Source organism: Manis javanica, chromosome 15 (genome assembly GCF_040802235.1).
Source record: "Manis javanica isolate MJ-LG chromosome 15, MJ_LKY, whole genome shotgun sequence".
NCBI lineage: Eukaryota > Metazoa > Chordata > Mammalia > Pholidota > Manidae > Manis > Manis javanica.
In genome coordinates this window covers 85,461,513-85,487,207 of record NC_133170.1, presented here as the reverse complement: position 1 = coordinate 85,487,207, position 25,695 = coordinate 85,461,513, and the positions used below count along the sequence as shown (strand labels likewise).

The following is a 25,695-nucleotide window of genomic DNA, read 5'->3' as shown; positions in this document are numbered from 1 at the left end:
TCAGCGGCACTGCACATGTTGCCCCTGGTTTGGAGCGGCTGTCACGCAGCCGGGCCGAAGGAAGAGCCTGCTGTGTGGGATTATTTGTAATAGAGAATTATGATAATCAACACAGCATTTTCTTCTTTGAAACATCTGCTATGCCAAACTCTTCTTTACAACAGAATTTATTTTAACGGGATTTTACTTTTATAACTACACTGAACAAATGTGTGATATCAAGAATAACTAACTGCTTTAAATAAATTGCATTTTCTTCACAAAGTTAATCTAGTGCTCATCCCAAGCCCTCTACTCATAAAGGATGGAGGAAGAGAGAGCAGACCATGGACTACCAGACCCATTCCTTCTGTTCCCAGCAAGCCACTCGGGATGATTTCTGGCTCCTAGACCTGAATGTCTACCTTCATGGCTTTTTTTCATGTATCTTAATGTTACACTAAGGCAGGTGTTGTTGCAGGAGGTCACTGAGAGGTCAGGTGACCCTCAAACTGGACCTGGGCAATAGGAGGCCTCTTACCCCCTCCCTTGTCCTTGGAATTCATGCCCTGCCCACTGTTCCCACAGGAGAAACCATTTTCAAGGTCTCAGCACTGAGAGAATAAGGTGTTGCTGAAGACTATCTGGATGGTATATGTGACTGAACCCAGTTAAGGCTTCTGTATAAACTTCTAAGACTGGCGGGTGAGTGCAGAGATCTCCTCGTCTTGTGGCCGCCTAAGACAAAGCCTTGTAAATAAATTCCCTTGCTTCTTAACTCTGCCACATGCCAATCTGGAGTGGCCTGCCTCTCTTCAGTCTCTTCTCGCCCTCCATGTACAGCAGGCAGTTTTCTAACTAACAGATGGAAATAAACTCAAGAACCTCATAATCCTGAAATATTAAACATAGAAGTATGTCAGGTCCGCCTAATTCCTCAAGTTTTGTACCTTATTCATATAATATTTGCAAATAATACATACATTAAAAACAATATATCTCAATCTCCATAGCAGCCCCCAGTGCTTGACACCTCTTTCATAAACCTAACCAAGATGTCACACTTCAGTTTTTCTTGCTTTAAAAAAAGTTGTTCCTAATTGTATCTGATGACCAAGGAGCACACCTTGCTGGAAGCGCCTGCTGTGCCCTGAGTGCTCTCTCCACAGTCACTCTGAGGTGCAAAGGAATGCATGTCATTTGGAGGCAGAGCTACTATATAATTTTGAAAGGATCCATAGTAGTTCCTACCCTTTACACACCAATGTTTTCTTCAAATAATACTGTATTTCTCCTGAAGACAAATTCTTCAGTATCAGATAATCTGACCCATACAGAACAGTCCTTGGTCCACAGGCACAGAAATACACACTATGGGGTAACCTCTAACACAAACCCTGCAGTGACTCCAGTATGTGTGAAAATTGCCCTAAGTGGATTTCAGGAGAGCTGACCAGGCAGGGACAAAACCATTTACTGCAGCAGTGACCAGAGACACACCGTCCAACGCCACAACATGTCAGCACTACTCTAGCTGAGGCAGAGGCCAAAGCCCAGGGCCCAGAAGTTTAACACTGAATGGGATATTAAGACATAGGCTGGCCAGACAAGTCAAGCCTCAATCCAGGTGCAAACAGTCTTCCTGAGAGAGAGGCTTACTGCAATAGATGTCCAAAAATTTTTGATTCCTCATTTTTTTTTACTGTAAAATTTGTCCTTACCTTGGAATTCAACATAATTTCTGGAGCCCTGTACCAACGTGTGGCTACGTACTCTGTCAGGAACCCTGTATGATCATGGTCCGGATCGGCAACACGGGCCAAGCCAAAGTCACAGATCTAGGAGGACAAAAATGGGAGATCATAACCAACTTAATATCAAAACAGAATAAAAACTGAAAAAGACAACAGCAACAATAATAATAAGCAGTTGCTACCATTACTAGGTGGCAGATACTTCACTGGGAATTCTACATATTCACTTAATCCTCACAACCCAAAGGCAGCAATGAGTGCATATGTCAGAGATGAAGACGGGCTGATGGTGTCTTCACTAGGATACATTTTAAGAGGCATCCCCATTACCTACTTTTCCCACAGCAATCTCGCTTAGGTCACGTGACAAAAACAGTTCAGAATAAAAACTAAGTCATCAAAAAACGTTCAGGGTCCTTTCTTGGACTTCGTCCTGCCGACACTCCTGGGATCATCATTGCTAGGATCAGCTCTTCAACCTGCACTTGGCTTCTGTGTCTCAGACTTCATATCTCACTACTTAAAAAAAAATTTTTTTAATGAAGGTATCATTAATACACACTTACAAAGGTTTCACATGAAAAACATTGTGGTTACCAGTCACCCATATTATCAAGTCCCCCCCAAACCCCAATGCAGTCACTGATCATCAGTGTAGTAAGATGCCAGAGAGTCACTACTTGTCTTCTCTGAGCTACACTTGTCTTCCCTGTGACTCCTCCCCACACCATGTGTGCCAATCGTAATACCCTTCAATCCCCGTCTCCCTCCCTAACCACCTGCCCTCCCCAACCCATCCCCTTTGGTAACTGTTAGCCCATTCTTGGGTTCTGTGAGTCTGCTGCTATTTTTGTTCCTTCAGTTTTTTCTTTGTTCTTATACTCCACAGATGAATGGAATCATTTGATACTTTTCTCTGCCTGGCTTATTTCGCTGAGCATAATACCCTCTAGCTCTATCCATGTTGTTGCAAATGGTAGGATTTTTTTTCTTATGGCTGAGTAATATTCCACTGTGTATATGTACCACCTCTTCTTTATCCATTCATCTACGGATGGACACTTAGGTTGCTTCCATTTCTTTGCTATTGTAAATAGTGCTGTGATAAACATAGGGGTGCATATGTCTTTTTCAAACTGGGCTCCTGTATTCTTAGGGTAAATTCCTAGGAGTGGAATTCCTGGGTCAAATGGTATTTCTATTTTGAGTTTTTTGAGGAACCTCCATACTGCTTTCCACAATGGTTGAACTACTTTACATTACCACCAGCAGTGTAGGAGGGTTCCCTTTTTTCCGCATCCTCCCCAACATTTGTTGTTGTTTTGCTTTCGATGGTGGTGATCCTTTCTGGTGTGAGGCGATATCTCATCGTGGTTTTAATTTGTGTTTCTCTGATGATTGGTGATGTGGAGCATCTTTTCATGTGCCTATTGGCCATCTGAATTTCTTCTTTGGAGAAGTGTCTGTTCCGATGCTCTGCCCATTTTTTAATTGGGTTATTTGCTTTTTGTTTGTGGAGGTGCAATGTTCCACTATTCTTCTACTTGTTCCATCAATGCAGGTATTTCCAAAGATTCTTCTCACTTTCCTCCCCTTCCATGTACTCAAATCTCCTCCCAAAGCTTTAGAAGATGTTTCATATACTGATGACTAATCTTCTTTTTGAAACATCCAGCTTCTAATTTCTCCCGATTCACAGAAGTACCTGCTGGCCTTTCATCATCTGGCCACAAAAAAACTTTGGTGCTACTCCAAAAATTCCAGTGTATACAAAATGTTACTATAATATACTTAAGTCATATACAACTGCAGAATATTTTAATTCTTGGCCCCTGGGGAACTAACCCAAGAAAAGAGACATGTTAATAAAAACAGGCCAGAATACAGTAGAAGGCAGTCTGGAAAACAGACTAATAATTAGGAGGCTTACTGCTTATTATTCAGCTAAGAAATGATAAGGGCCTGAGCTCAGGTCATAAAAAGAGACAAGGAAAAAGGAATACACGTAAGAGAAATGATAGGACTTAAACAGGTTTGGATAGCTGAGTGTCTCAAAAATTCAGAAAACTCGCATCCACTTTACAAAAGTCTTCCTCTGCCCTTGGACGCCGGCCTCACCATTAGAGCGCCGCCGATCCCACAGGCCCCGCTACTTGCTTCGACCGTAGCATTCCAGCAGTTACTTATTTGCACTGCATCCCACATCTTCTTCAGTTACTCTTCCAAAGGCCATTTTTTGTGTGGGTTCTCTCAGAGTTCGTCTCACGGGTGAGGAATCCTGGGTCCTGTGCTACAGCCGCCATCAACCAGCAGGTCTGTATGGAATGATTCCAGCCCTCACCTTTGTGTCTTCAGCAGAGGTCAAGACACTGGAGCAGAGGCCAGCCGTCACTGCTACATACTGACCAAGCCCCTGACCTAGAAATCTGTGAGCTAATTCACGATGATCGCTGTTTCAGGACACTGCATTTTCAGGTGATCTGTTATAAAGCGAGAAACAACTAATACCGTGGTAGCAGGCAGACAGCTTGTGCGGGACAGGCACTCTGAGGAGGACCCATCTGAAGCGATCGTGGAACACTGAAGAGAGGTCAGAGCAATGCCCTAAAGAAACTAGCTCGGCACTCAAGGGGCAGAGATGGCAATGTGGCTAAGATCTCCCAAAATGGCTCTTGAGTTGGCTGTTTCTGCTTCACAACTGCCATTGCCTTAGACTCAATTTAGTTTGCTGGAATGGGGGAGACTAACTTTTACCTGCCTGCAATCTAATTTGTCCTCTAAATTCCTGCCTAAATGTTCCGTCTAAAATATAAGTCACCTTTTTTGGCTCAAAAATCTTTTAACTTATCCCCTCTGCCTACTGAAGGAAGCCCAGATTCTTAAAGCATGACTTTCAAGACCATTCTAACACTGCTGCCAAGCCACTTGTCTGATATCATCTCTCCTCCTCATCTGTCCCACATCTGCTATTTACGAGGACTAGACCTGCTTCTCTGACTAGACAGTGCCCTCTCTCCTAGTGCTCTACCCATGCCATCCCTTTACCTAAGCACGCAGCTTGAGAGCTGCCTGTCCTGAGGTTTCCCAGGAATCAATTCCCTGTCGAGAATTGACTGCTCACTCTTTTGAACTCCTTTAAATACTCTGTTAGATGTTTATTTTACTAAGTGCACAACCACAATCCATGAAGCCATGCCTAAGCCCATCTCCCCAGCTGGAATAGAATGTTAAGTCCCTAGAAAAAGGCAATACTTGAATTTTGATTCCTAAGTGTCTTGTATATAGTGAACACTCAACATTTGATGATTAAAATATCTTACTTTAAATGTTTATAGGAAGCACAACAACTGGGGTAGATCACCTGGCAGAGACTCCAGTATTGACCATTTTTCACAATATCTGAATTACGGATAATCTTTTAAAAATACAAATCAGTGTACAGAGTTAGCAAGGTTAAAATCTTACATTAATAATTATATTAATGAAATTACATTTTTCAAAGTAGCAATATTAAGGAAGGAAAAGTTTAAAACTGGAATTAGTAGCATTCCTTCACTAGGAAAGACAATCTATCACGCTGAATGCTGCAACTTATCTATTTCTTTGGAATTAAAACTACATGTGCAGTTGCTCTTCCTCATCCTTTCCCTCCAAGAAATCCAGTCCAAAAAAGTCATCAGGTGGGGCCACGTGACCTAAGCGTCCATGTGGGATGAGAACAGTCCACTGGGGTATGTAACGTCCAAGTGGAGTGAAGAGGGGGCTCCAGACTGGGACGTGGTCTAGGTGTGAGGCGAAGAGAGCATTTGTGTGGAGAGGCAGTGACAGTCCACCCAAGGGATCAGAGTCTAAGCAGATGAGCAGAGGATTCAAGGAATAGAGTGCACACAGCAACTATTTCATTGGAGGTTGCAAAATGGTGATTTTTCTAATTTTATTCCCTCTGTATCTATTGGCTGGCATACTTTTTAAAGAAAAGCCACTGTTGATGAAATGGAGCTATTTGTTTACCCTGACCCAAAGATTCTACTGGAAAGACAGGAAAACTGTTTCATTCTTTCCTTTAAGTTACCAATTTTCAGAATAGTGAGTGAGTTGGTGTTAGAGGAACCGTGTTTTATGATTTGTATTTCCCACACCTAGAACAGGGTACAGAAACATCAGCAGGTTCTCAAAAGATTTCACAGCTCCATTCACGGTCATCAATGCAATTATTTTTTAAAAACAGATCCTCTTAGCACCACAACTTCAAAGACTAAATTCACATGGCATTAACCAAAAAACTGCCAAGGCTCCAAAATAAAAAAGCTATAATATTCATTACAGTTCTTTTCGAAAAAAGATAGACAACTGGAATATAGGACAAGAAACACAAGATGACCTACAGCACTGCTACCTGACTACTTTTTGGGTTGTGTAAATTCCAATTTTCATAAAACAAAGGAAGCCCCACAGACAGGTATCATTTCCTATCTCCCAGAGTTCCTTTTGAGGCACACCCAAAACCACAAATGCTGTGACCTTAGCATCCCTATCCCTACTGGGACTCCTGTGGGCTCCAGCTAGCAGAGAGCAAGGACACAGGCTGCAGGAGACTACCTTGCCCCGACAGCTCCATTAAAAATATGCCAGCAGAAGTGTTTACCAAAGGGGAGGGGTGGGGAGGGATGGAGAAGGGGACTGAGGGAGTATTATGATTGGCACACATGGTGTGTGGGGGATCATGGGGAAGACAGTGTTGCACAGAGCAGGCAAATAGTGACTCTGTGGCATCTTACGACACTGATGGGCAGTGACTGCAATGGAGTATGGGGGGCACGATAATATGGGTCAATGTAATAACCACATTGTTTTGTCATGTGAAACCTTCATAGCAGTGTATATCAATAATACCTTAATAAAAAAGAATATGCTACCAGAATCTCCAAATAGGGTCTTCAACCCTTGTGTTTCTGTGGTCCTGAGAAACAAAGAGGAAATCTATAAGAGGGTGCCAGAAGGGTCCTAAGAAGTAAACGCCTGCTGGATCTCAGGCCTTCAGGTAACAAGTGCAAAGCATGTGTATGGAAGCTAAAAAGAAAGCCCTTTGCTGTTGACCTCGACTGTACCAGAGTCAAAAGTTAAAGGTCTAGGAAACAGTATAACTGATATCCTGAGGGTTCAAGAGTAGGAAACACTTCATTAACACAGAAGCCAATGGAAAAAGAAGAAATTACTTAACTGCCTACTTGAAAATTTCAAAGGACCAGATAACATGAGTTAAGGCCACAGATTAGAAACTTTCTAGGCACAGGGGCTAGTGGGACGGGCACTGTGGTCACCTCAAGGTACTGAGGATGTGATGGGTGTCCTGTGATCCAGAGCTCAAATGGACAGACTCTCCTCCCCACTGGTGCTCTCTCAGCTCTCATATACGCACACACCTGCGCTGCCCCACCACCCTGACCTGTCTTTCAGACGCGCTCAGAACAAATGAGTGCCTTAGTGACAGACTAGACTCATCTTTGGAATGAGATTCTCTCCTGAATATTTATATCCATGCCTATGATGCACACACCATATATACATTTTTTAAATGAAGGCGAACTGTACTGCTGTATCTAAAACAACCTATTGTGTTTCTGAGTCTGCATGTTAAACTGGTTCTGACAACAATGCCTGGATTGTGCAGACAGTGAAGTGCACACACATATAAGTGTGGGTGTGAATGTTGGGGAACAGTGAAAGTGCCCCAGGTAAAGACAAGCCCCCAGTGAAGAGATAACAAAGTAGTCTGGTTCTGTTTGTTTTCTTCTTAAGGATGAGCATTTCCAAGCGAAAGTCATTCATCCTTTTCCAGAAATATCAACTGATTTAAAATATTTGATTTAAATAAATTGATTAAAATATTAGGAAATGACTCTCCAAAACCAAAGCAATCTGCCATTACAGGGTTGTGACAAGAAATGGAGAGTAAAAAGAAAATCAGGCAACAAAAATGTTCATTGTTACCTCTTCGAGAAAAATCACTAATTGCCAATGAGTGTGGACATTCCTATAAGCAGTCTCATTTCTTTTGTGCCCACCTGGCTTAGCTGCGCAAATTCATGGGGAAGCATCTGCTGCCATTCCCACGTGAAAGGTTCATGAATCCAACTCAGAAGGATCCTGAGGTGGGCAGAGTTAACCCAACCATTTGTGATACCAGAAGCTGTTCTGCACATCATCTCACAGGATGTTGGTCACTCTGTTTTTTAAAGACCCACTGACAAGCAAATAAGCTGACCACCTAATAACAGAGCCTTTTTCAGAGAGTTCCAGAAGTTCTCCACAATCTACTTGCAGGTACCATCTCCAGTTGAGTGTGCTCACCCAAAGCTACAGCCAGAGAGCAGAGGCCTTGGCGTGTGTGCATTGGCTGCTTGCCTCTCACTTTTATTTCTGTTGCTCCTGTCATCTCTGACAGACACCCTGTGCACAGCGCAGCCACTCCCCCTACTGACAGCCCTACCCCAGCCCAGAGGGCCGGCATGGCTACCACCTTCTCCCTGGCGCCTCTCAGCCCCATCCAGAGCTGACCCACCCGTCTCCTCTGCATTTGTACATCATTCTTTTCAGTATCTCAATTATGACTGACATTACGATGATCTGTTGCTTATCAGATTTCTGATCTATCATTTTCAGATTTCAAGGGCAGGTGTCCATTTCCCTTTGCCAGGTAAGCTTTATAGGGCTTCTCACTGAAATCCAAGCAACGATCATTGCTATACATCCATGAACATTTTGACAACAGCTTTACTGAGCTGTAATTCATTTACCATACAATTCACCCGTTTAAAGTGTACCATTAAATGGTCTTCGGCAATGTAATCACAGGGTTATACAGCCATTACTACCATCCAGTTGTAGAAAGGTTTTTATAACTGCATAAAGAAACCTCTCTCTCCATTCCTCCTCAATCCCACTAGCCTTGGGGAACCACTAAGCTTTGTATTGTTATAGGTATGTCTATTCCAGACATCTCATATGAACAGAACCATACACCATATGTAGTCTTGGTTGTGATTGGCTTCTTTCACTTACACAATAATGGCTCCAAGATCCACCCATGTGGTAGAATGTATCACTACTTCTACATTTTTATCACACTGTATGGATCTACCATATTTTATTTATCCATCATTATTTGGACATTTAAGCTGTTCCACTTTTAGGCTATTATGCTACTATGAATATCTGTGTACTAGGCTTTGTGTGGGCCTGTGCTTGATTTCACTCAGGTAAATGCCTAGGAGTGGAATCATGCTCATCAACACTTATCGTCTGACTTTTCGAGAGCCATCCTAGTATGTATGATGTGCTTTCTCACTGTGGTTTTGATTTGAATTTTCCTACTGACTAATGACATTAACCTGGGTACTTACTGGCCATCTGTATATCTTCTTTACAGAGATGACTATTTAGATACTTTGAGCATTTTTAAGTTGGCCTATTATCTCTAATTGTTGGATTTAAAATTTTTCATGTATTCTAGACTATATACTCTAGATATTCTAGGGCTTTTCATACTCATTTTTCATACATTTTCGAGTTGTAAGAGATTTCATGTTATTTTCATATATTAACATATATATTTTTATATTTTATTTATATTTTATCAGATATATGATATACAAATATTTTCTCTCATTCTGTGGGTTGTCTTCACTTTTTTGATGGTTTACTTCGTAACTTAACTTTCTAATCTTGATGAAATACAAATTTTCTTCTTTTGTTGCTTATGCTTTAGGTGTCACGTCAAAGAGACTCTGCCTAACTCTAATTACAAAGATTTACTCCTATGTTTTCTAAGCGTATTGTAGTTTAGCTTTTAAATTTGGGTTTTTGAATCATTCTGAGTTTATTTTTATATTTTATACATGGTTATGAGGTAGAGGCCCAATTGCACTCTTTTGCTTGTGGCTATCCAGCTGTCTCAGCCCCATTTGTCGAAAATACTATTTTTCCCCCTATGAATCATTTTGGCTCTCCTTATCAAAAACAGGTTGATCACAAACAACTATTTATTGACTTTCAACTTTATTCCATTTATCTATATTCTATTTTTATGTCAGAATCACACAATCCTGATTACCTATAGCTTTGTTGTACATTTTGAAATCAGAAAGTGTAAGTCTTCCAACTTTTGTTCTTTCATAAGATTGAACTATCCTGTTCTGGCTATTCTGCGTTTCTTGAATTCCCATATGCATTTTGGGATCAACCTGTCCCCTTGTACAAAAAAGCCACCTGGGGCTTTGGTAGGGATTGCACTGAATCTATAGATCAATTTGGGAAGCACTGCCATCTTAACAAAATTAAGTGTTGTCCTGAATATGGGATGTCTTTCCATTTATGTAGGTCTTTTTGAATTCACATGTATTTTTGTCATACTCAGTCTACATCCTTTCATACATAAGATTTGTTGATCTCCCTCTTTATTTAGCTCTGCTACCTGCTAAAATAGGTATTATATGTAAATGATGTCCATTTTCAAGAGAACTCTGAGAGCTGTAAAGGATCTAGGGTTTTCCTATTTATTGGGAATGCCTTAAAAAAGTATTAGTCATTGAGGTTAAATCTTCTGCTTTCTGAATGTTCTTTGTATAAAACTTATTGAAGAAAAAGTCACCAATGAAATAGATATTTTAATTTACATATGCATACGATCTTTTATACACACATACACATGTATGTATGTATGTATGTATGTATAAAAGTACACATGTATATGAGAGCACAGAAAAACTGGAAGAAAATACTCCAGGTTGTTACAGTGTTTATCTCTGGAGAGAAAGGAGCAATGGATGGGGAAGAAGAGGACTAGTACTCTTTAGCTGTACTTTTCTTTTTGTCATAAAAATGTTTTCATGTTTCTGGTATAAAATTTAAAAATATGAATAACAATAAATGTAAATATGCCCCAAGTTTTCTCAATATACATTACCCTAAGAGTAAATAACGTAGCTGACCTTGAGATCGCAGGTGGTGTTGAGCAGCAGGTTAGAAGGTTTGAGGTCACGGTGTAGTACGTTAGCTGAATGGATATATTTTAACCCTCTGAGGATCTGGTAAAGAAAATAGCAGATGTGGTCATTGCTGAGGTGCTGCGTCTTCAAGAGCTTGTAGAGATCTGTTTCCATGAGGTCCTGTACTATATAGCTATTTGGACAGGTTAAGGTAACACACCGAAAAGCTGGTTACACTTAGCAAAGGACTGAAAGCAAAGTGAACACTCTTCCCAGAAGGTCCATTATTATAGCACAAGGCCCACAAGGGAAATCAGAAACTAATGAAAACTTGTTATACCTTTATAGAAGGAATCTGATAGTTCACTCCTTTTTAGGTTCTGTGAGACAAGAAGCATTACACCTTCCTGATATGACCAACTATGGGCTTGAAACAGGCAGTTATGGAAATACTGGCCAATCTTGAAGTCCCAGCCTCCCTGCTCCGCAAGTTGTCCACTGTCAACACACTCCTGCCACGGACTGTAAGGTAGGGCTGGGAGAGGGTGGTGGCCAGAGAGCATCACACACTCCTTCCTCTCTTAGGCCCAGTAACAACTTGAAATGTCACCATTCTTTTATCTCCCATCAGGACCCTCTCCTTCTCCTCAAAAATCGAGTATTAAACTTTTGGAAATACAGGCCTAAAACACACTGCTAATAAATTCAATCCTCAGTCTACTGGCTTGACTCTCCAATTAATGTTAAGATCCTAAACATTAGACAAGGGGAAGTCAAGTTTTGGGACATGTGCTAGTTTCCCTTTTGCTTTCTTGCCTATCCATATAACTAAACATCTAGAATTTTAGCTATAGCTAACTTCTTTCTTACAGAAATTAAATTATAAAACCCTTTAGCTTTTAACTCACCATAATATTATTTCATTAGCAGTGTTTCTGCATTTATTTCTGTGCAAGTATTATTACAGATCTTCTGCAGATTCATGCTAGCTGAAACACAGTATGGGATTCAAAGGAAGAACGACTTTAAAGTTTGTCATCTGAAAGACTTGATTTTTATGGCAAAAGGTAAAGCAGGACAACAGGTGGTAGCAGCATGAGGTATTTCACTTAAATTATCACTACAACTTGTTAACAGAACTGTTTAAAACTGGAAAGAGCTGCCCACAGACAGTGAGCTGCCTCTCCCCAGAGGAGCAGAATGCAAACCGGGCAAACTGGCGGGACTGCTGTGCTGGCTGGAACAGTAACTTTCTCCTCTTGGCAGACTCTTTCTTATTTTATTTTACTTTATTTTTATTTTGGTATCATTAATGTACAATTACTTGAGCAACATTATAGTTACTAGACTCCCCCAATTATCAAGTCCCCACCACATACCCCATTACAGTCACTGTCCATCAGCACAGTAAGACTGGCGGACTCTTTCTTAAGCTTCTGTCTTTCAAATATAGTCTTTCCCAGGCAACAGCCTCTGGACTTGCTTAGTCCAAATTTCTAAATGCTAGTCACGATTAATGACATAATTTCAGAGCTGAGCCAGCCTTAAAGGTCATGGGGCTACTACCTTAATTTTACAGATAAGAAAACTGAGACCTAGAGGTAAGTGACATTGCCTCAGAACAGGACTGGATTTGACAGGGTGATATCGAGGGCACCCTCTTTCTTAGTCTACTGCTCTTTCCTTTTCACCATTGTAAGGAACCCTAATTGAATGGGGGGAATAAAAAAGACTAGAAATGGTATCAACATTTTCTATTACTACACTTAAAAGGAAATCTTTACTGAAACTGACAGGGAACACACTGGCTTTGCCAAAAAGACATCAAAAATAGTTACTGACAACCGATAAAATGAATCAGAGAAAAAAACCCTTAAATTATGCAAGTATTATAGTAAATGGCAAGCAGATTACAATTTCTCTTTAAATGTGCTTTCTATACTTTTTCTTAATTCTGGTAAATTGAGGACATTTCAAGTTCCATTTATTCCACAAGGTGACCCAAGCAGCAGAGTCAGCTGTCTGAAAAGGATACACATCTTTCATTTGCTCAATGGTTGGTGCTCGAATAATATCGTTAATTCCAATGATGTTCTCATGTCTGAAACGCAGTAAGATTTTTATCTCCCTCAGGGTTCTCTGGCAGTAGGTCTGGTGTTCAAAAGGACTGATTTTCTTGATAGCTACTCGAACTTTGTTGACGTTATCATATGCAGAACTAAAAAAATTTAAAAAGGGGCAGAGGAGAGAAGGCATTAAAAACTGTTTTCAGAACATTTTGGCACAAAGAATGCAAATGGTAAAGTATTAAATGTTTAGTACTCTGGGTAAATACTCCTTTCATACACATGAAGACAGTATGTGTATTATCTACAAAAAGGACTCAAGCTAGGGAGGATGCAGCTGGTACAATGCAGCACATACTGAATTTCAAACTTAACAGACAGCCCAGACCTGGTAAATGTGTGGATGCCCATTTTCATAAACCCAGAAACATGGGTTTCCACAACACACACACACACACACACACACACAAATCATTTTCCCACTATTTTTAACACCAACTTCATTTGGGTGAGAGCGATCATTTCTGTCTCCAAAATAACTTTCTACTATTGTTATCAGATTCCTCTGATTCAGCAGAAACATTCAAATGACCATCAACCACATCTTCGCCCCTAACAAAAATGGACCAAAGAGAATGCCTTGTTTGTATTAACTTTGTCTTATGTAAAATGACACAACTATTTCTTTTTTCAAGAAATTTAACCAATATATTTGGGCAGTCTTATTAAGAAAACCTATAATGTAGTCTTGAAAAAATACTTTCATTGGTGTTACACAGGGCCCAATTTTCTGTAAAGTCCTTAAGGTCTGACTTTAAAGAATTTCAAGCAGAAGCAGTAATAATTATACCTTCAACTTTGTGATGAATTTAATTTTGAATATTACTAGTATCTTTATGAACAGTATTCTACTGAATCTTTTCATAAGTATCAACATCTGGGCTATTGACTGAAGCGATGAAATAACACTGACAGCCAATAAAATATTGCTTCTTGTTTCCTAAGTGCTAGAAATATACAAGTACAATGTTTATTCTCAAGACTATGCTTCTATAATGGTTATTTGTCATTTTACCTAACCTGAAAATTATCGATGCATTTGTTTGATTTCATTACAAAACTGGTGTAGGAGAGACCTTGTCTTACTCAGCTTCAATTCTCCCACAAGACCAGTAATACAATGCACTCAGGTACCCTCAATACTGTGAAATGAAATGTACTTCCTTAAATAAAAGAATCATTACTCAAATCTTATTTTGCTCAGTTTGCTGCAAAAAGGCCTAAAACACTGATTTTCAGGTAGGTAGGCAAAGTGATGTCATTCAAGCAAGTTTACTCAATATTGGGAATAAATATTTTTAGAAATTAAAACTGTTTTTGAGTAATTCAAATCATTAAGAGCATGAGTTCAACAAGAAAGTCATGTTAAAATAGCTAATACTGGTTTAAATTCAACATAAATTTGTAGTTTTACTGAAACATGGCGGTCAAACATGCCCATAAATTTGTTTTCCAACAAGATTGTTGGTGAAGGGGCTTATGGTCAGTGTGCCCCAGCAATTTTATCAACACTCAGTGATGAAACAAATAACCAACTGACTGACTTTAGCGAGAAGGCAGTATAGATCCTCCTCACTGGTTCCCTCTTGAAGAGAAGGGATGGCCCTGTCCATGCCGCTGGGTCTGCTATTGTCTGCTCTGCCCTCCCTCCATTTTGCTGCCTTTTAGGTTTACAGAATCTGGTACAGAAGTTATTACACAGAGTGCACATTCTTCCAAAACTCTATTTGTTCATTTCTCCTTGGACTTCTCAGTTTTGTTTTATATATTTTATTGTTGATACTTGGCAAATATTTTATTGGTATACCTTCTACCATGGACTTTTTGGTGTCTCCTAATACTTTTGCTTTGCAATCTCCTTGGCATTGCCAACCCCCTTTTCTTTTTTTTGTTCTAGGAATTTAATCTTTGCTCATTTCCCAACCAACCCCCAACTACTGCCATGCTACAGCTTTTGCTTTAAATGTGTCTCCTATAAACAAGCAACTTATGGTTGCAATTGGGGATCCTAATTAAATCTGTGACTGTAACAGTCTTTGGATGGGCTATTTTGAATATTCATTTTTCTTTTAACTGATAAACTTGCTTGCTCTTTTCAAAAACATAAATGCAAAGTTGAATAACTTATTCAAGGTTGAAGAAATGAACAACTTCCTAACTCATCCCTATAAGACAAATAATTTTTAAAAATAAACTAATAATGATAATGATGAAAAAGAACTAAAATCCAAAGATTTATCTCTTATAAGCACAAACCTGAAAATAAATTAAAAAAATAACAACATGTTAAAATAATCCATTATGTCCAAGTAATATTTAATCTTAGGAAGTCAAGAATTATTCAATAAATTTAAAAATAAGATATCACATCAAATACACATTTCTCCAAAGACATACAAAATGGCCAACAAGCGTATGAAAAGTGCTAATCATTAGAGAAACACAAAACAAAACCACAATATATCACCTTACACTCATCAGGGTTGCCACTATCAAAAAAATAAAAATAACAAGTGTTGGAGAAGATGTGGAGAAATTGGCAAACCATTAAGAATGTAAAATGACGCAGTTACCATATAAAACAGCATGGAAGTTCTGCAAAAAATTAAACATAGAATTACCATATGATTAAGCAATCCCACTTCTGGGTATATGGCCAAAAGAACTCAAACTAAGACCTCAGAGTGCACACCCATGTTTACTGCAGTATTGACAAGATAAGTAGAGAAAGCAACCCAAATGTTCAGATGGATGAATGGATAAAGAAAATGTGGTATATACATACAATGGAATGTTACTCAGCCTTAAAAAAGGAAGGAAATTGTTTAACATGCTACAACATGGATGAATCTTGAGGACATTAACTGAAAAAAGCCAGTAACAAAAAGACAAATACTGTGTAATTCCACTCATAGGTGGTATCTAAAGTTATCAAGCTCATAGAATTATAAAATAGAATGGTGGTTACCAAAGGCTAGGGAGAGGGGGAAATGCGGAAAATGGTGTACATGGGTATAGAGTTTTAGTTTTGCAAAATGAGAAAGTTCTACAGATCTGTTGCAAAATAATGTGAATATACTTAACACTACCTAACCATACACTTAAAAATGGTTAAAATGCTAAGTTTTACATTATGTTTTGTATTACAGTTAAACTGATTTAATTTTCAAAAGGGTGCAACAACTATGGAAAACAGTATGGAGGCTCCTAAAAATTTTTTTTAAATACAACTATCATACAATCCAGCAATTCCACACTGGGTATTTAATCTAAAGAAAACCAAAACATTAATTCAAAAAAATAACATGTACCCCTATGTTTATTGCAACCTTGTTTACATTAGCCAAGATAAGGAAATAACGTAAGTGTCCATCAACAGATGAATAGATGCTATACAAGCTCACACATAAACACACTGTAATACTAGTCAGCCACTAGAAAGAATGAAATCTTATAATTTGTGACATGAATGGACTTTGAGGGTATTATGCTAAGTGAAATAAGTTAGACAAAGACAAATACTGCATTATTCCAATTATAAATGAAATTTCAAACACAAAGTAAACAAAACAAAAACCCAGACCAAGAGAGAAAGAGAACAGAGTGGTAGCAGTCAGAAGGAAAAGAGGTTAGGAGGGGTTGCTGAAATGGGTGAAGGGGATCAAGAGATACAAACGTCCAGTTATAAAATAAGAAAGTTATGGGGAATATAGGCTTAAAGATGGTGGTGTGAGAGATGAGACAGAAACCTTCTTCCAAAACCACATGTAATACAAAAATACAACAAAACAACTAATCCTGAAGGAGTGACTGGCAAGAAGACTGCCACAGACTGCCTATATCTGGGGAAAAGGTAAAGTAGCAAAACCATGATCCTGCAGGACCCAAGCCCTCCCCCCACCTCAGCTAACAGGCCAGAGGAAGAGAAACAGAGCTGGGAGGGGGTAGAAGCCTAGAACTGCTGAACACCCAGTTATGGAGATCTGATCCAGGAGCACAAATCGACATTACATGATGCTGTGGAGATTAGTGGGGTTGGAAGGCCCAGACAGGCGGAATACTCGGAGAGACTGAGATTCCAGCTGCTTGTGGAGAACAGGTACCCAGACCCAGCCACTCTGGGACAAAAGAAATGTGGGCACTTTGAAAGCTTCCCAACAGTGAGAGGGCTGCTAAAGGGGCAAGGATTACACAGAGCTTGCTGCTCAGGAGAAAGGACAGGTGGACAAAATCATCCCAGCACACTCATCCTGGCAGGTTGGGAACTTTCAGGAGCTTCAGATGCTCCATCCCCCTGGCTGGAATGCAGTGCTGAGGTTCCACTGTGATACGCAGCCTGCTACTCCTTGCTACAGCTGGCACTGGTTCACAGACCTGCTGCTCCCACCATCCCACTAGGCCAGCTGGAGGGCGACACCACCTATGGCGGCTACAAGGACGTAACACAGAGACTCCTCCGTGCATGCTCAGCCCGCTGGCCCTGGCACTGGAGACAGGCACTGCAGCCAGGAAGCAGGTAAGAGCTCTTTCCTCCTGACAGGCATCAGGGCCGCTCATCTGAGGCCCCCACCACTTCTCCAGGTGCTGGGCAGCTCCAGAGCGTAGAGCTTCTGGGTATGAGAGGGTGCCACCTACACACAGTTACTGTTCAATAGTAATCATTAGAAATATGAAACAGCAAATGAATCTTGTACAAACCAAAATCCCTCAAACACCAGAAATAGGGTTAAGTGCAAGTGAAATCACCAGTCCTCCTGATAAAGATTTCAAAATAAAAATCATAAACATGCTCACAGAGCTACTAAAAATATTTAAGACATCAGGGAGAACTTCAAGAAAGAGAAACTTTGAGAAAATACAGTATCTGAAATGAAACATACAATGCAAGGATTTAAAAGCAGACTAGATGAAGTAGATGAGATGGTAAATGAAATAGAAATTACAGAACAGGAATACAAAGAAGCTGAGGCACAGAGACAAAGAAGGATCTCTAGGAATGAAAAAATATTAAAAGAAGTGCGTGACCAATCCAAACAGAACAATACTCGCATTATAGGGGTACCAGAACAAGAAGAGAGAAAAAGGGATAGAAAGTCTTTGAGGAAATTATTGCTGAAAACTCCCCCAATCTGGGAAAGAAATAGTCTCGTAGGCCACGGAAGTGCACAGATCTCCCCACACAAGGAACCCAAGGAAGACAACACCAAGACATATAATAATTAAAATGGCAAAGATCAAGGATAAGGACAGAGTATTAAAAGCAGCTAGAGAGAGAAAAAAGATCAGATACAAGGAAAATCCATCAGGCTATCATAAGACTTCTCAGCAGAAACATTACAGGCCAGAAGGGAGAGGTAATGATATATTTAATGCAATGAAACAGAAGGGCCTCACCAAGAATAATTTACCTGACAAGATTATCATTTAAATCTGAAGCAGGGATTAAACAAGTTTCAGATAAGCAAAAGCTGAGGGAATTTACCTCCTACAAACAGTCTCTACAGTGTATTTTGGAGGGACCGCTGTAGATAGAAGTGTTCCTAAGGCTAAATAGCTGTCACCAAATAAAATAAAACTACAGTAAAAGAAGTAAACCAATTAATTATTAAACAAATGCAAAAATAAATCAACTACCTACAAAGTCAGTCAAGGGATATACAAAGAGTACAGACTATGACAACTAATACATAAAGAATGGAGGAGGAAAAAAAAGAACCTTTAGATTGTGTTTGAAATATCATACTAAGTGAATTGAGTCAGACTGTCAGATTAATGATAGATAGATAGAGACAGACAGATAGACATAGATGGTAGATGAGATAGATTGATTAGATAGATTAGATTAGATGATAAAATAGATATATGATAGATAGATAGATAGATAGACAGATAGATAGATAAAGATAGAATGCAGCGGCCCAGTTTAAAAAAGACATGTATACCCCTATGTTTATCATAGCACTATTCATAATAGCCAAGCAAAGTGTCCATCAGTAGATGAATGGATAAAGAAGATGTACATATACACAATGGAATATTATTCAGTCATAAGAAGAAAACAAATCCTACCATTTGCAACAGCATGGATGGAGCAAGAGGGTATTATGATCAGTTAAATAAGCCAAGTGGAGAAAGACAAGTACCAAACGATTTCACTCATTTGTGGAGTATAACAAAACAAAACTGAAGGAAAAAACCAGCAGTCTCACAGACTCCAAGAAGGGACTAGCGGTTACTAAAGGGGAGGGATGCGGAAGTGCAGGTTAGGAGGGAGGGAGATGGGGATTGAGAGGCAATATCATTGGCACACATTGTCTGTTTGTGGGGATCACTGGGAAGACAGTGTAGCACAGAGAAGACAGGTAGTGACTCTGGCATCTTGCTATGCTGATGGACAGTGACTGCAGTAGGGTGGGGACTAGATAATATGGGTGAATGTAGTAACCACAATGTTGCTCATGTGAAGTCTTCGTAAGATTGTATTGTCAATGATACCTTAATAAAAAAAACAGTAAGTCATGGGGATGTAATACACAGCATAGGGATACGGTCAATAATATGGAATATGGACAGATAGTAACCAGACATACTGTGGATCAGTTTTCAAGTATATAAATGTTCAATCACTGTGTTGTATCCATGAAACTAATAGAATACTGCTCTGTGAACTATCCATCAATAAAAAAGATTAAAGTAGAAAAAGACATACTAAAGAGATAAAAATGAAGTATCTCAACAGATGTAAAAGAAGAATGGAGGTGGTTACATGAATCTGCATATCTGCACAGAACTAAATACACACACACACAAATGAGTGCATATAAAAACCAATGGCTTATGAATAAGCTCTATAAACTCTATCAATGTCAATTTTCCAGCTATGATACTACACTACAGTTATGAAAGATATTAAAAACAGGGGATACTGGAGTCTCTATTATTTCTTACAACTGCATGTGACCCTACAATTACCTAAAAATAAAAATTTATTTAAAAAAAAGTCCATCAATAGGAGCATGGGCATCCCTACAAAAGAATACTATGCAGCTGAAAAAGGAATAATGTGGAAAGAGCGTCAAGATCTGTAAAAAAAAAACTCTAGGAGTAGATGATATGTTGTCTTTCTTTATTAATAAAGAATGAAAATAAGGTGTGTGTGTACAGGCGTATAAACAAACATTTGCTTGTGTTTGCATAAAGAAGTGTGGAAGGATACACAGGAATGAGTGGTGGTGGAGGGACAGAATGCCAGGCTGGAGTAGGACAGGGGAGCAAAACCTCTCATTGTAGTACTCTATATACTGTTCTGATTGAACAGCCACGAGAACCTCTTTAAAATATATATTACAATATTTTTTTATTTAGGAAAAAACCTACAAGGGAAATATTAGAATACTGGAATATTCTTTAAAGGAGAAAACATAATTATTTTGGAACTTCTGATCAATACAAAAATATTTGAAAATAAAGAATAATTACTAGAAAGAGGTGAAAAATATCTTTATTTAACCTCATTTCCACATTTGAGAATAATCTCTAAAATTGGAACTGGGTATACTATTTAAGAGAGATGTACACATACAAAGACACACACCCCTGAAAAAAAGGGGGGCCTTTTTCCCAAGCTTTGGATTTATACCTTCTATGCACCAAGGACTATTCTAACAGGACACAATGATTATAAATAATAATTGTGCCTTTGTGGAGCTCCAGCTTTAGAGAACACCCAGTCATCTTACATATATGCAGCCTCAAGTTCCAGATGAATTCCGTCCGTCCTGAGATCTATACATCATGGTGAATGGGAGGTCAAGGTGAGCACAGTCAATTTTCAAAACAGATTTCTACTATTCAGCAATAAAGGGGAGTGAACTGCTTGTATAAACAACACAGATGAATCTCAAAAGAATTATGCTGAGTGAATCCAGACCAAAAGAGAAGTATTTCCATTAATCTATGGGGACAGATCAGTAGGGTTTCCTGGGGCAGGTAGGGAGAGGGGTGCTGGGGGGATGGAAGGACTACAGAAATGCAAACTAGGTAACTTTGAGAGGTGACACACACGCTCATTATTTTGGATTGTGTTGATAAATTTCATGGGTATATAATATGTCAAAACATACCAAAGTATACACTTTAAAGATATGTAGTCTGTTATTTATCAATTACTTCTCAATGGAGCATTTTGAAAAAGGAATCAGGTGGATTGAATGTAAATTGGCATAACCAGTTTGGAAAGCAGTATGGAAGTTCCTCAAAAAACTAAAAATAAAGTGAAAGACCTAATCCCTGAAAACTACAAGGCACTCTTAAGAGAAATTAAAGAGGACACTAACAAACGGAAACTCATCCCATGCTCTTGGCTAGGAAGAACTAATATTGTCAAAATGGTCGTCCTGCCTAAAGCAATCTACAGATTCAATGCAATACCTATCAAAATACCAACAGCATTCTTCAACGAACTGGAACAAACAGTTTTAAAATTTATATGGAACCACAAAAGACCCTGAATAGCCAAAGCAATCCTGAGAAGGAAGAATAAAGCAGGGGGGTGGGGTGGGAAATCTTGCTACCCAACTTGATTCAAGCTCTACTACAAAGCCACAGTAATCAAGACAATTTGGTACTGGCACAAGAACAGACCCACAGACCAGTGAACAGAATAGAGAGTCCAGATATTAACCCAAACATATATGGTCAATTAGTATATGATAAAGGAGCCATGGACATACAATGGGGAACTGACAGCCTCTTCAACAGCTGGTGTTGGCAAAACTGGACAGCTACATGTAAGAGAATGAAACTGGATCATTGTCTAACCCATATACAAAAGTAAATTAGAAATGGATCAAAGACCTGAATGTAAGTCATGAAACCATAAAATTCTTAGAAAAAAACATAGGCAAAAATCTCTTGGACATAAGCATGAGTGACTTCTTCATGAACATATCTCCCCGGACAAGGGAAACAAAAGCAAAAATGAACAAGTGGGACTGCATCAAGCTGAAAAGCTTCTGTACAGCAAAGGACACCACCAACAGAACAAAAAGGCACCCTGCAGTATGGGAGAATATATTCATAAATGACATATTCGATAAGGGGTTGACATCCAAAATATATAAAGAGCTCATGCACCTCAACAAACAAAAAGCAAATAATCCAATAAAAAAATGATCAGAGGAGCTGAACAGACAGTTGTCCAAAGAAGAAATTCAGATGCCAACAGTCACATGAAAATATGCTCCACATCATCAGAGAAATGCAAATTAAAACCACAATGAGATATCACCTCACACCAGCAAGGGTCACCACCATCCAAAAGACAAACAACAACAAATGTTGGAGAGGATGTGGAGAAAGGGGAACCCTCTTATACTGCTGGTGGGAATGTAAATTAGTTCAACCTTTGTGGAAAGCAGTATGGAGGTTCCTTAAGAAAGTCAAAATAGAGATACCATTTGACCCAGGAATTCTACTCCTAGGAATTTACCCTAAGAATGCAGCAGCCCAGTTTGAAAAAGACATATGCACCCCTATATTTATCGCAGCACTATTTACAACAGCCAAGAAATGGAAGCAACCTAAATGTCCATCAGTAGATGAACGGATAAAGAAGATGTGGTACATATCCACAATGGAATATTACTCAGCCATAAGAAGTAAACAAATCCTACCATTTGCAACAACATGGATGGAGCTAGAGGGTATTATGCTCAGTGAAATAAGCCAGGCGGAGAAAGACAAGTATCAAATGATTTCACTTATCTGTGGAGTATAAGAACAAAGAAAAAACTGAAGGAGCGAAACAGCAGCAGAATCGCAGAACCCAAGAATGTACTAACAGTTACCAAAGGGAAAGGGACTGGGGAGGATGGGTGGCAAGGGAGGGATAAGGGGTGAGAAAATAGAAAGGGGGCATTATGATTAGCATATACAATGAGGGGGGTGGCACAGGGAGGGCTGTACAACACAGAGAAGACAATTAGTGATTCTACAGCATCCTACTACAGTGATGGACAGTGACTGTAATGGGGTATGTGGGGGGGGGACTTGGTGATGGGGGAGTCTAGTAAACATAATGTTCCTCATGTGATTGTAGATTAATGATACAAAAAAAAAAACAACTAAAAATAGAAATACCATTTGATCCAGTAATTCCACTTCTAGGAATTTTGCCAAAGAATACAAAATCCTAGATTCGAGAAAATGTGGACCCCGATGTTTATCAGTACACCATTTGCAATAGCCAAGATAAGGAAGCAACCTAAGTGCCCACCAACAGATGAATGGATAAAGAAGATGTTGTACATACACACAATGGAACATTATTCGGCCATAAAAAGAAAAGAAATCCTGCCATTTACAACAACATGGATGGATCTAGAGGTATTATGCTCAGTAAAATAAGCCGAGTGGAGAAAGACAAATAACATACGATTTCACTTATTTGTGGAATATAAAAACAAAGCAAAACAGAAGGACCAAAACAGCAGTAGACTCATAGACACCGAGAAGTGACTAGTGGTTACCAAGGGGAAGGGGCTGGGGAGAGGGAGGGACATAAAGGGGCACAATAATTCACAATCACAATATAAGCTGGTCACAGGGATGGTAGTACAGCATGGAGAAAATAGTCAATGATTCTGTAACATCTTTCTATGTTGACAGATAGTAACTGCACTAGAGGGGGAGAGAATTTAATAATATGGGTAACTGTTGAACCACTGTGTTGTACATTTGGAACCAATGAAGATTATGTATCAATGATACCAATTTAAAAAAAAGGAACCAGGGCGGGTGGGAACAGATAGATTCCAAAAATGTATTTGACCAGTAAATGTGGAAGTAGAAGCCAATAAATTTCTGGAGTAGGTTATTTAACAGATATTTTGTGATCACTTAGGGAAGAAAAGAGAACCAGCATGAGTCAATTATGAGCAAGTCATGCTAAACTAACTTCATTTCCTGTTTTGATAGAGTTACCACAACAACACAGAGTGATGCCAGAGCTGTGGTAGATTCAAGCCACAGTTGTCAAGCACTTCCCATGTGTGAGATTTCATGTTAGTACTGGTGACAAAAACAGCAATCTTGCTCTTAAGAAGCAAAGCTTAAATTTAAGTGAGGGAAGGAGCTTAAAATTTAGTGAGGGAAGGAGATAGGAATACACAACACACTGCTTTCACTGCAGGAAAACACTTCTGAAACCCATGGAGAAGCTGGGTGGATTGAGTCCAAATAAGAGTATTAGGAGAGAATTAAAAGAACATGAGGACTACACAAACCATATCCTGAAGGATGAGCAGGCTTTTGAAAGAGGAATAAGGGGTCAAGAAAGGCGAGAGGAAATGAGTGGAGATGAAAACAAGCAGGGTTATTTATCTATGGGAGCCACTGGCCCTCACACAGCCAGACCCCTCTCCAGGAGGATGTTTATGGAGCCTGGAGAACATGCCATCAGGAGCCCCAGAATTCCCCATCTCCTGAGTCCACTTCCAAGCTGTGTGGGGCCTTCTGCACAGCGACTGCCGAGAGCAGAGAACTGGCAGATTCTGCATGTATATACCACAATGGGTAGTCAGGGGGCAGCTGTCTGCGGGGTGTGCACTGTACCTAGACTGCTAGGGGTGCCCCCACACACAAGCCCAAGCTCATGGTGGAGCATGGGGCTGGGTTAGGTAGAGAAGAGGGCTATGCTGGAGGCCTGCCCTCCTTGAACTGCTGACACGGAACTCCCCCACCCAAGAATTTTTTATTTGAACCTGACTTTCCAGGTCTTTAAGAAGTTGTATTTGTCATGGTAGGAGGAGAGAGTATGTTATACTTCAGGTTTCTTAGTTGGATTTACATGGTATGTAGGACTCCATTTGTACTCTTGACTCAGGCCTTGTAAACATCAGGGCTGTGTTTGGGAGGTACAAAATAAAGATGGAGGGTGGAGGAGGACAAGGACCATCTTGAACCTCCTGATTGAAAAGATCTGGGAATGCATGTGGGTGATTCAGATGGAAGAAATAAAGGTTCTATACTTCCAGCAGCATTAAGGAGAGAGACCAAGGTTGGTAGTGAGATACAGAAATCTTTAAAAGAAGCCACAGCAGGCAGCTGCTAAGGAGAGAGGATGCTAAGAAAAGTCTGAGGATGGAACTCGAGCAGTCAGCAGAAGGGGAACTGGCTGAGAGTAATAAAGTAATAAATGATAATGGAATGAGAACCCTTGTTGTCCAGCTCTGAAGCCCATGTGGTTCACCACATATAAGAACCAGGAAAGAATGTTTGTTGTTTCAGAAGCCAAAGAAGGAAAGAGTTCCAAACAGGAAAGGCTGAAAAAATAAAAATTAGATAGCGTTCACTGAATCTGCAATGATGGTTTATGGTACCTGAGTGTAAGTAAATGGAGGGGAATGGGGACAGCAGTGGAAAGAGCACAGCTGACTATCTTAAGGGAGGAAAGGGACGGAACTGGCAAACTCTAATGAACAACTGGGAGTCACAGGGTGTTATGCAAGCAGTGGGTGGGTTGAAGGCTGTGGAACCAGGTGCAGGTGAAAGAAAAACCTCCCAAGAGCTAGCTGTAACTCCAGGGAAAGGAAAATCTGGGACAAAATACCTCTAAAACCAAAATCAGTCAAAAGTGAGAAATAAAGTTTAAAATCCGTTTATTGCTTACAAACTGCAGTCCGGGGCTGTTTCTCTCTCCTGCTCAAGCAGAAGCAAAACCAGCACTTCCCCTAACCTCTCAGGTTCAGAAAAGCCCTCAGTTGCCCAGGTAATTACCCACTGATGTGGAGATGAACTACTCTCCACTCCTGAGGAATGCCTGTTGATATGCAGATGCACGAAAGCCAG

General features: G+C 39.7%; 1 protein-coding gene across 2 annotated transcripts in view; it reads right to left on the bottom strand.

Annotated features, from left to right (window-relative positions):
- The window catches only part of MAPK1 (mitogen-activated protein kinase 1), a 111,831-nt gene that overhangs the window by 25,999 nt on the left and 60,137 nt on the right, over nucleotides 1-25,695 (bottom strand). For both annotated transcript variants that reach the window (XM_073223125.1, XM_036993143.2), the window contains exons 2-4: nucleotides 12,756-12,938; nucleotides 10,724-10,913; nucleotides 1,701-1,817 (exon numbers count right to left, since the gene is read on the bottom strand). In XM_073223125.1, coding sequence (XP_073079226.1) covers nucleotides 1,701-1,817; nucleotides 10,724-10,913; nucleotides 12,756-12,938 — 490 coding nt within the window. The remainder of the gene's footprint in view (nucleotides 1-1,700; nucleotides 1,818-10,723; nucleotides 10,914-12,755; nucleotides 12,939-25,695) is intronic.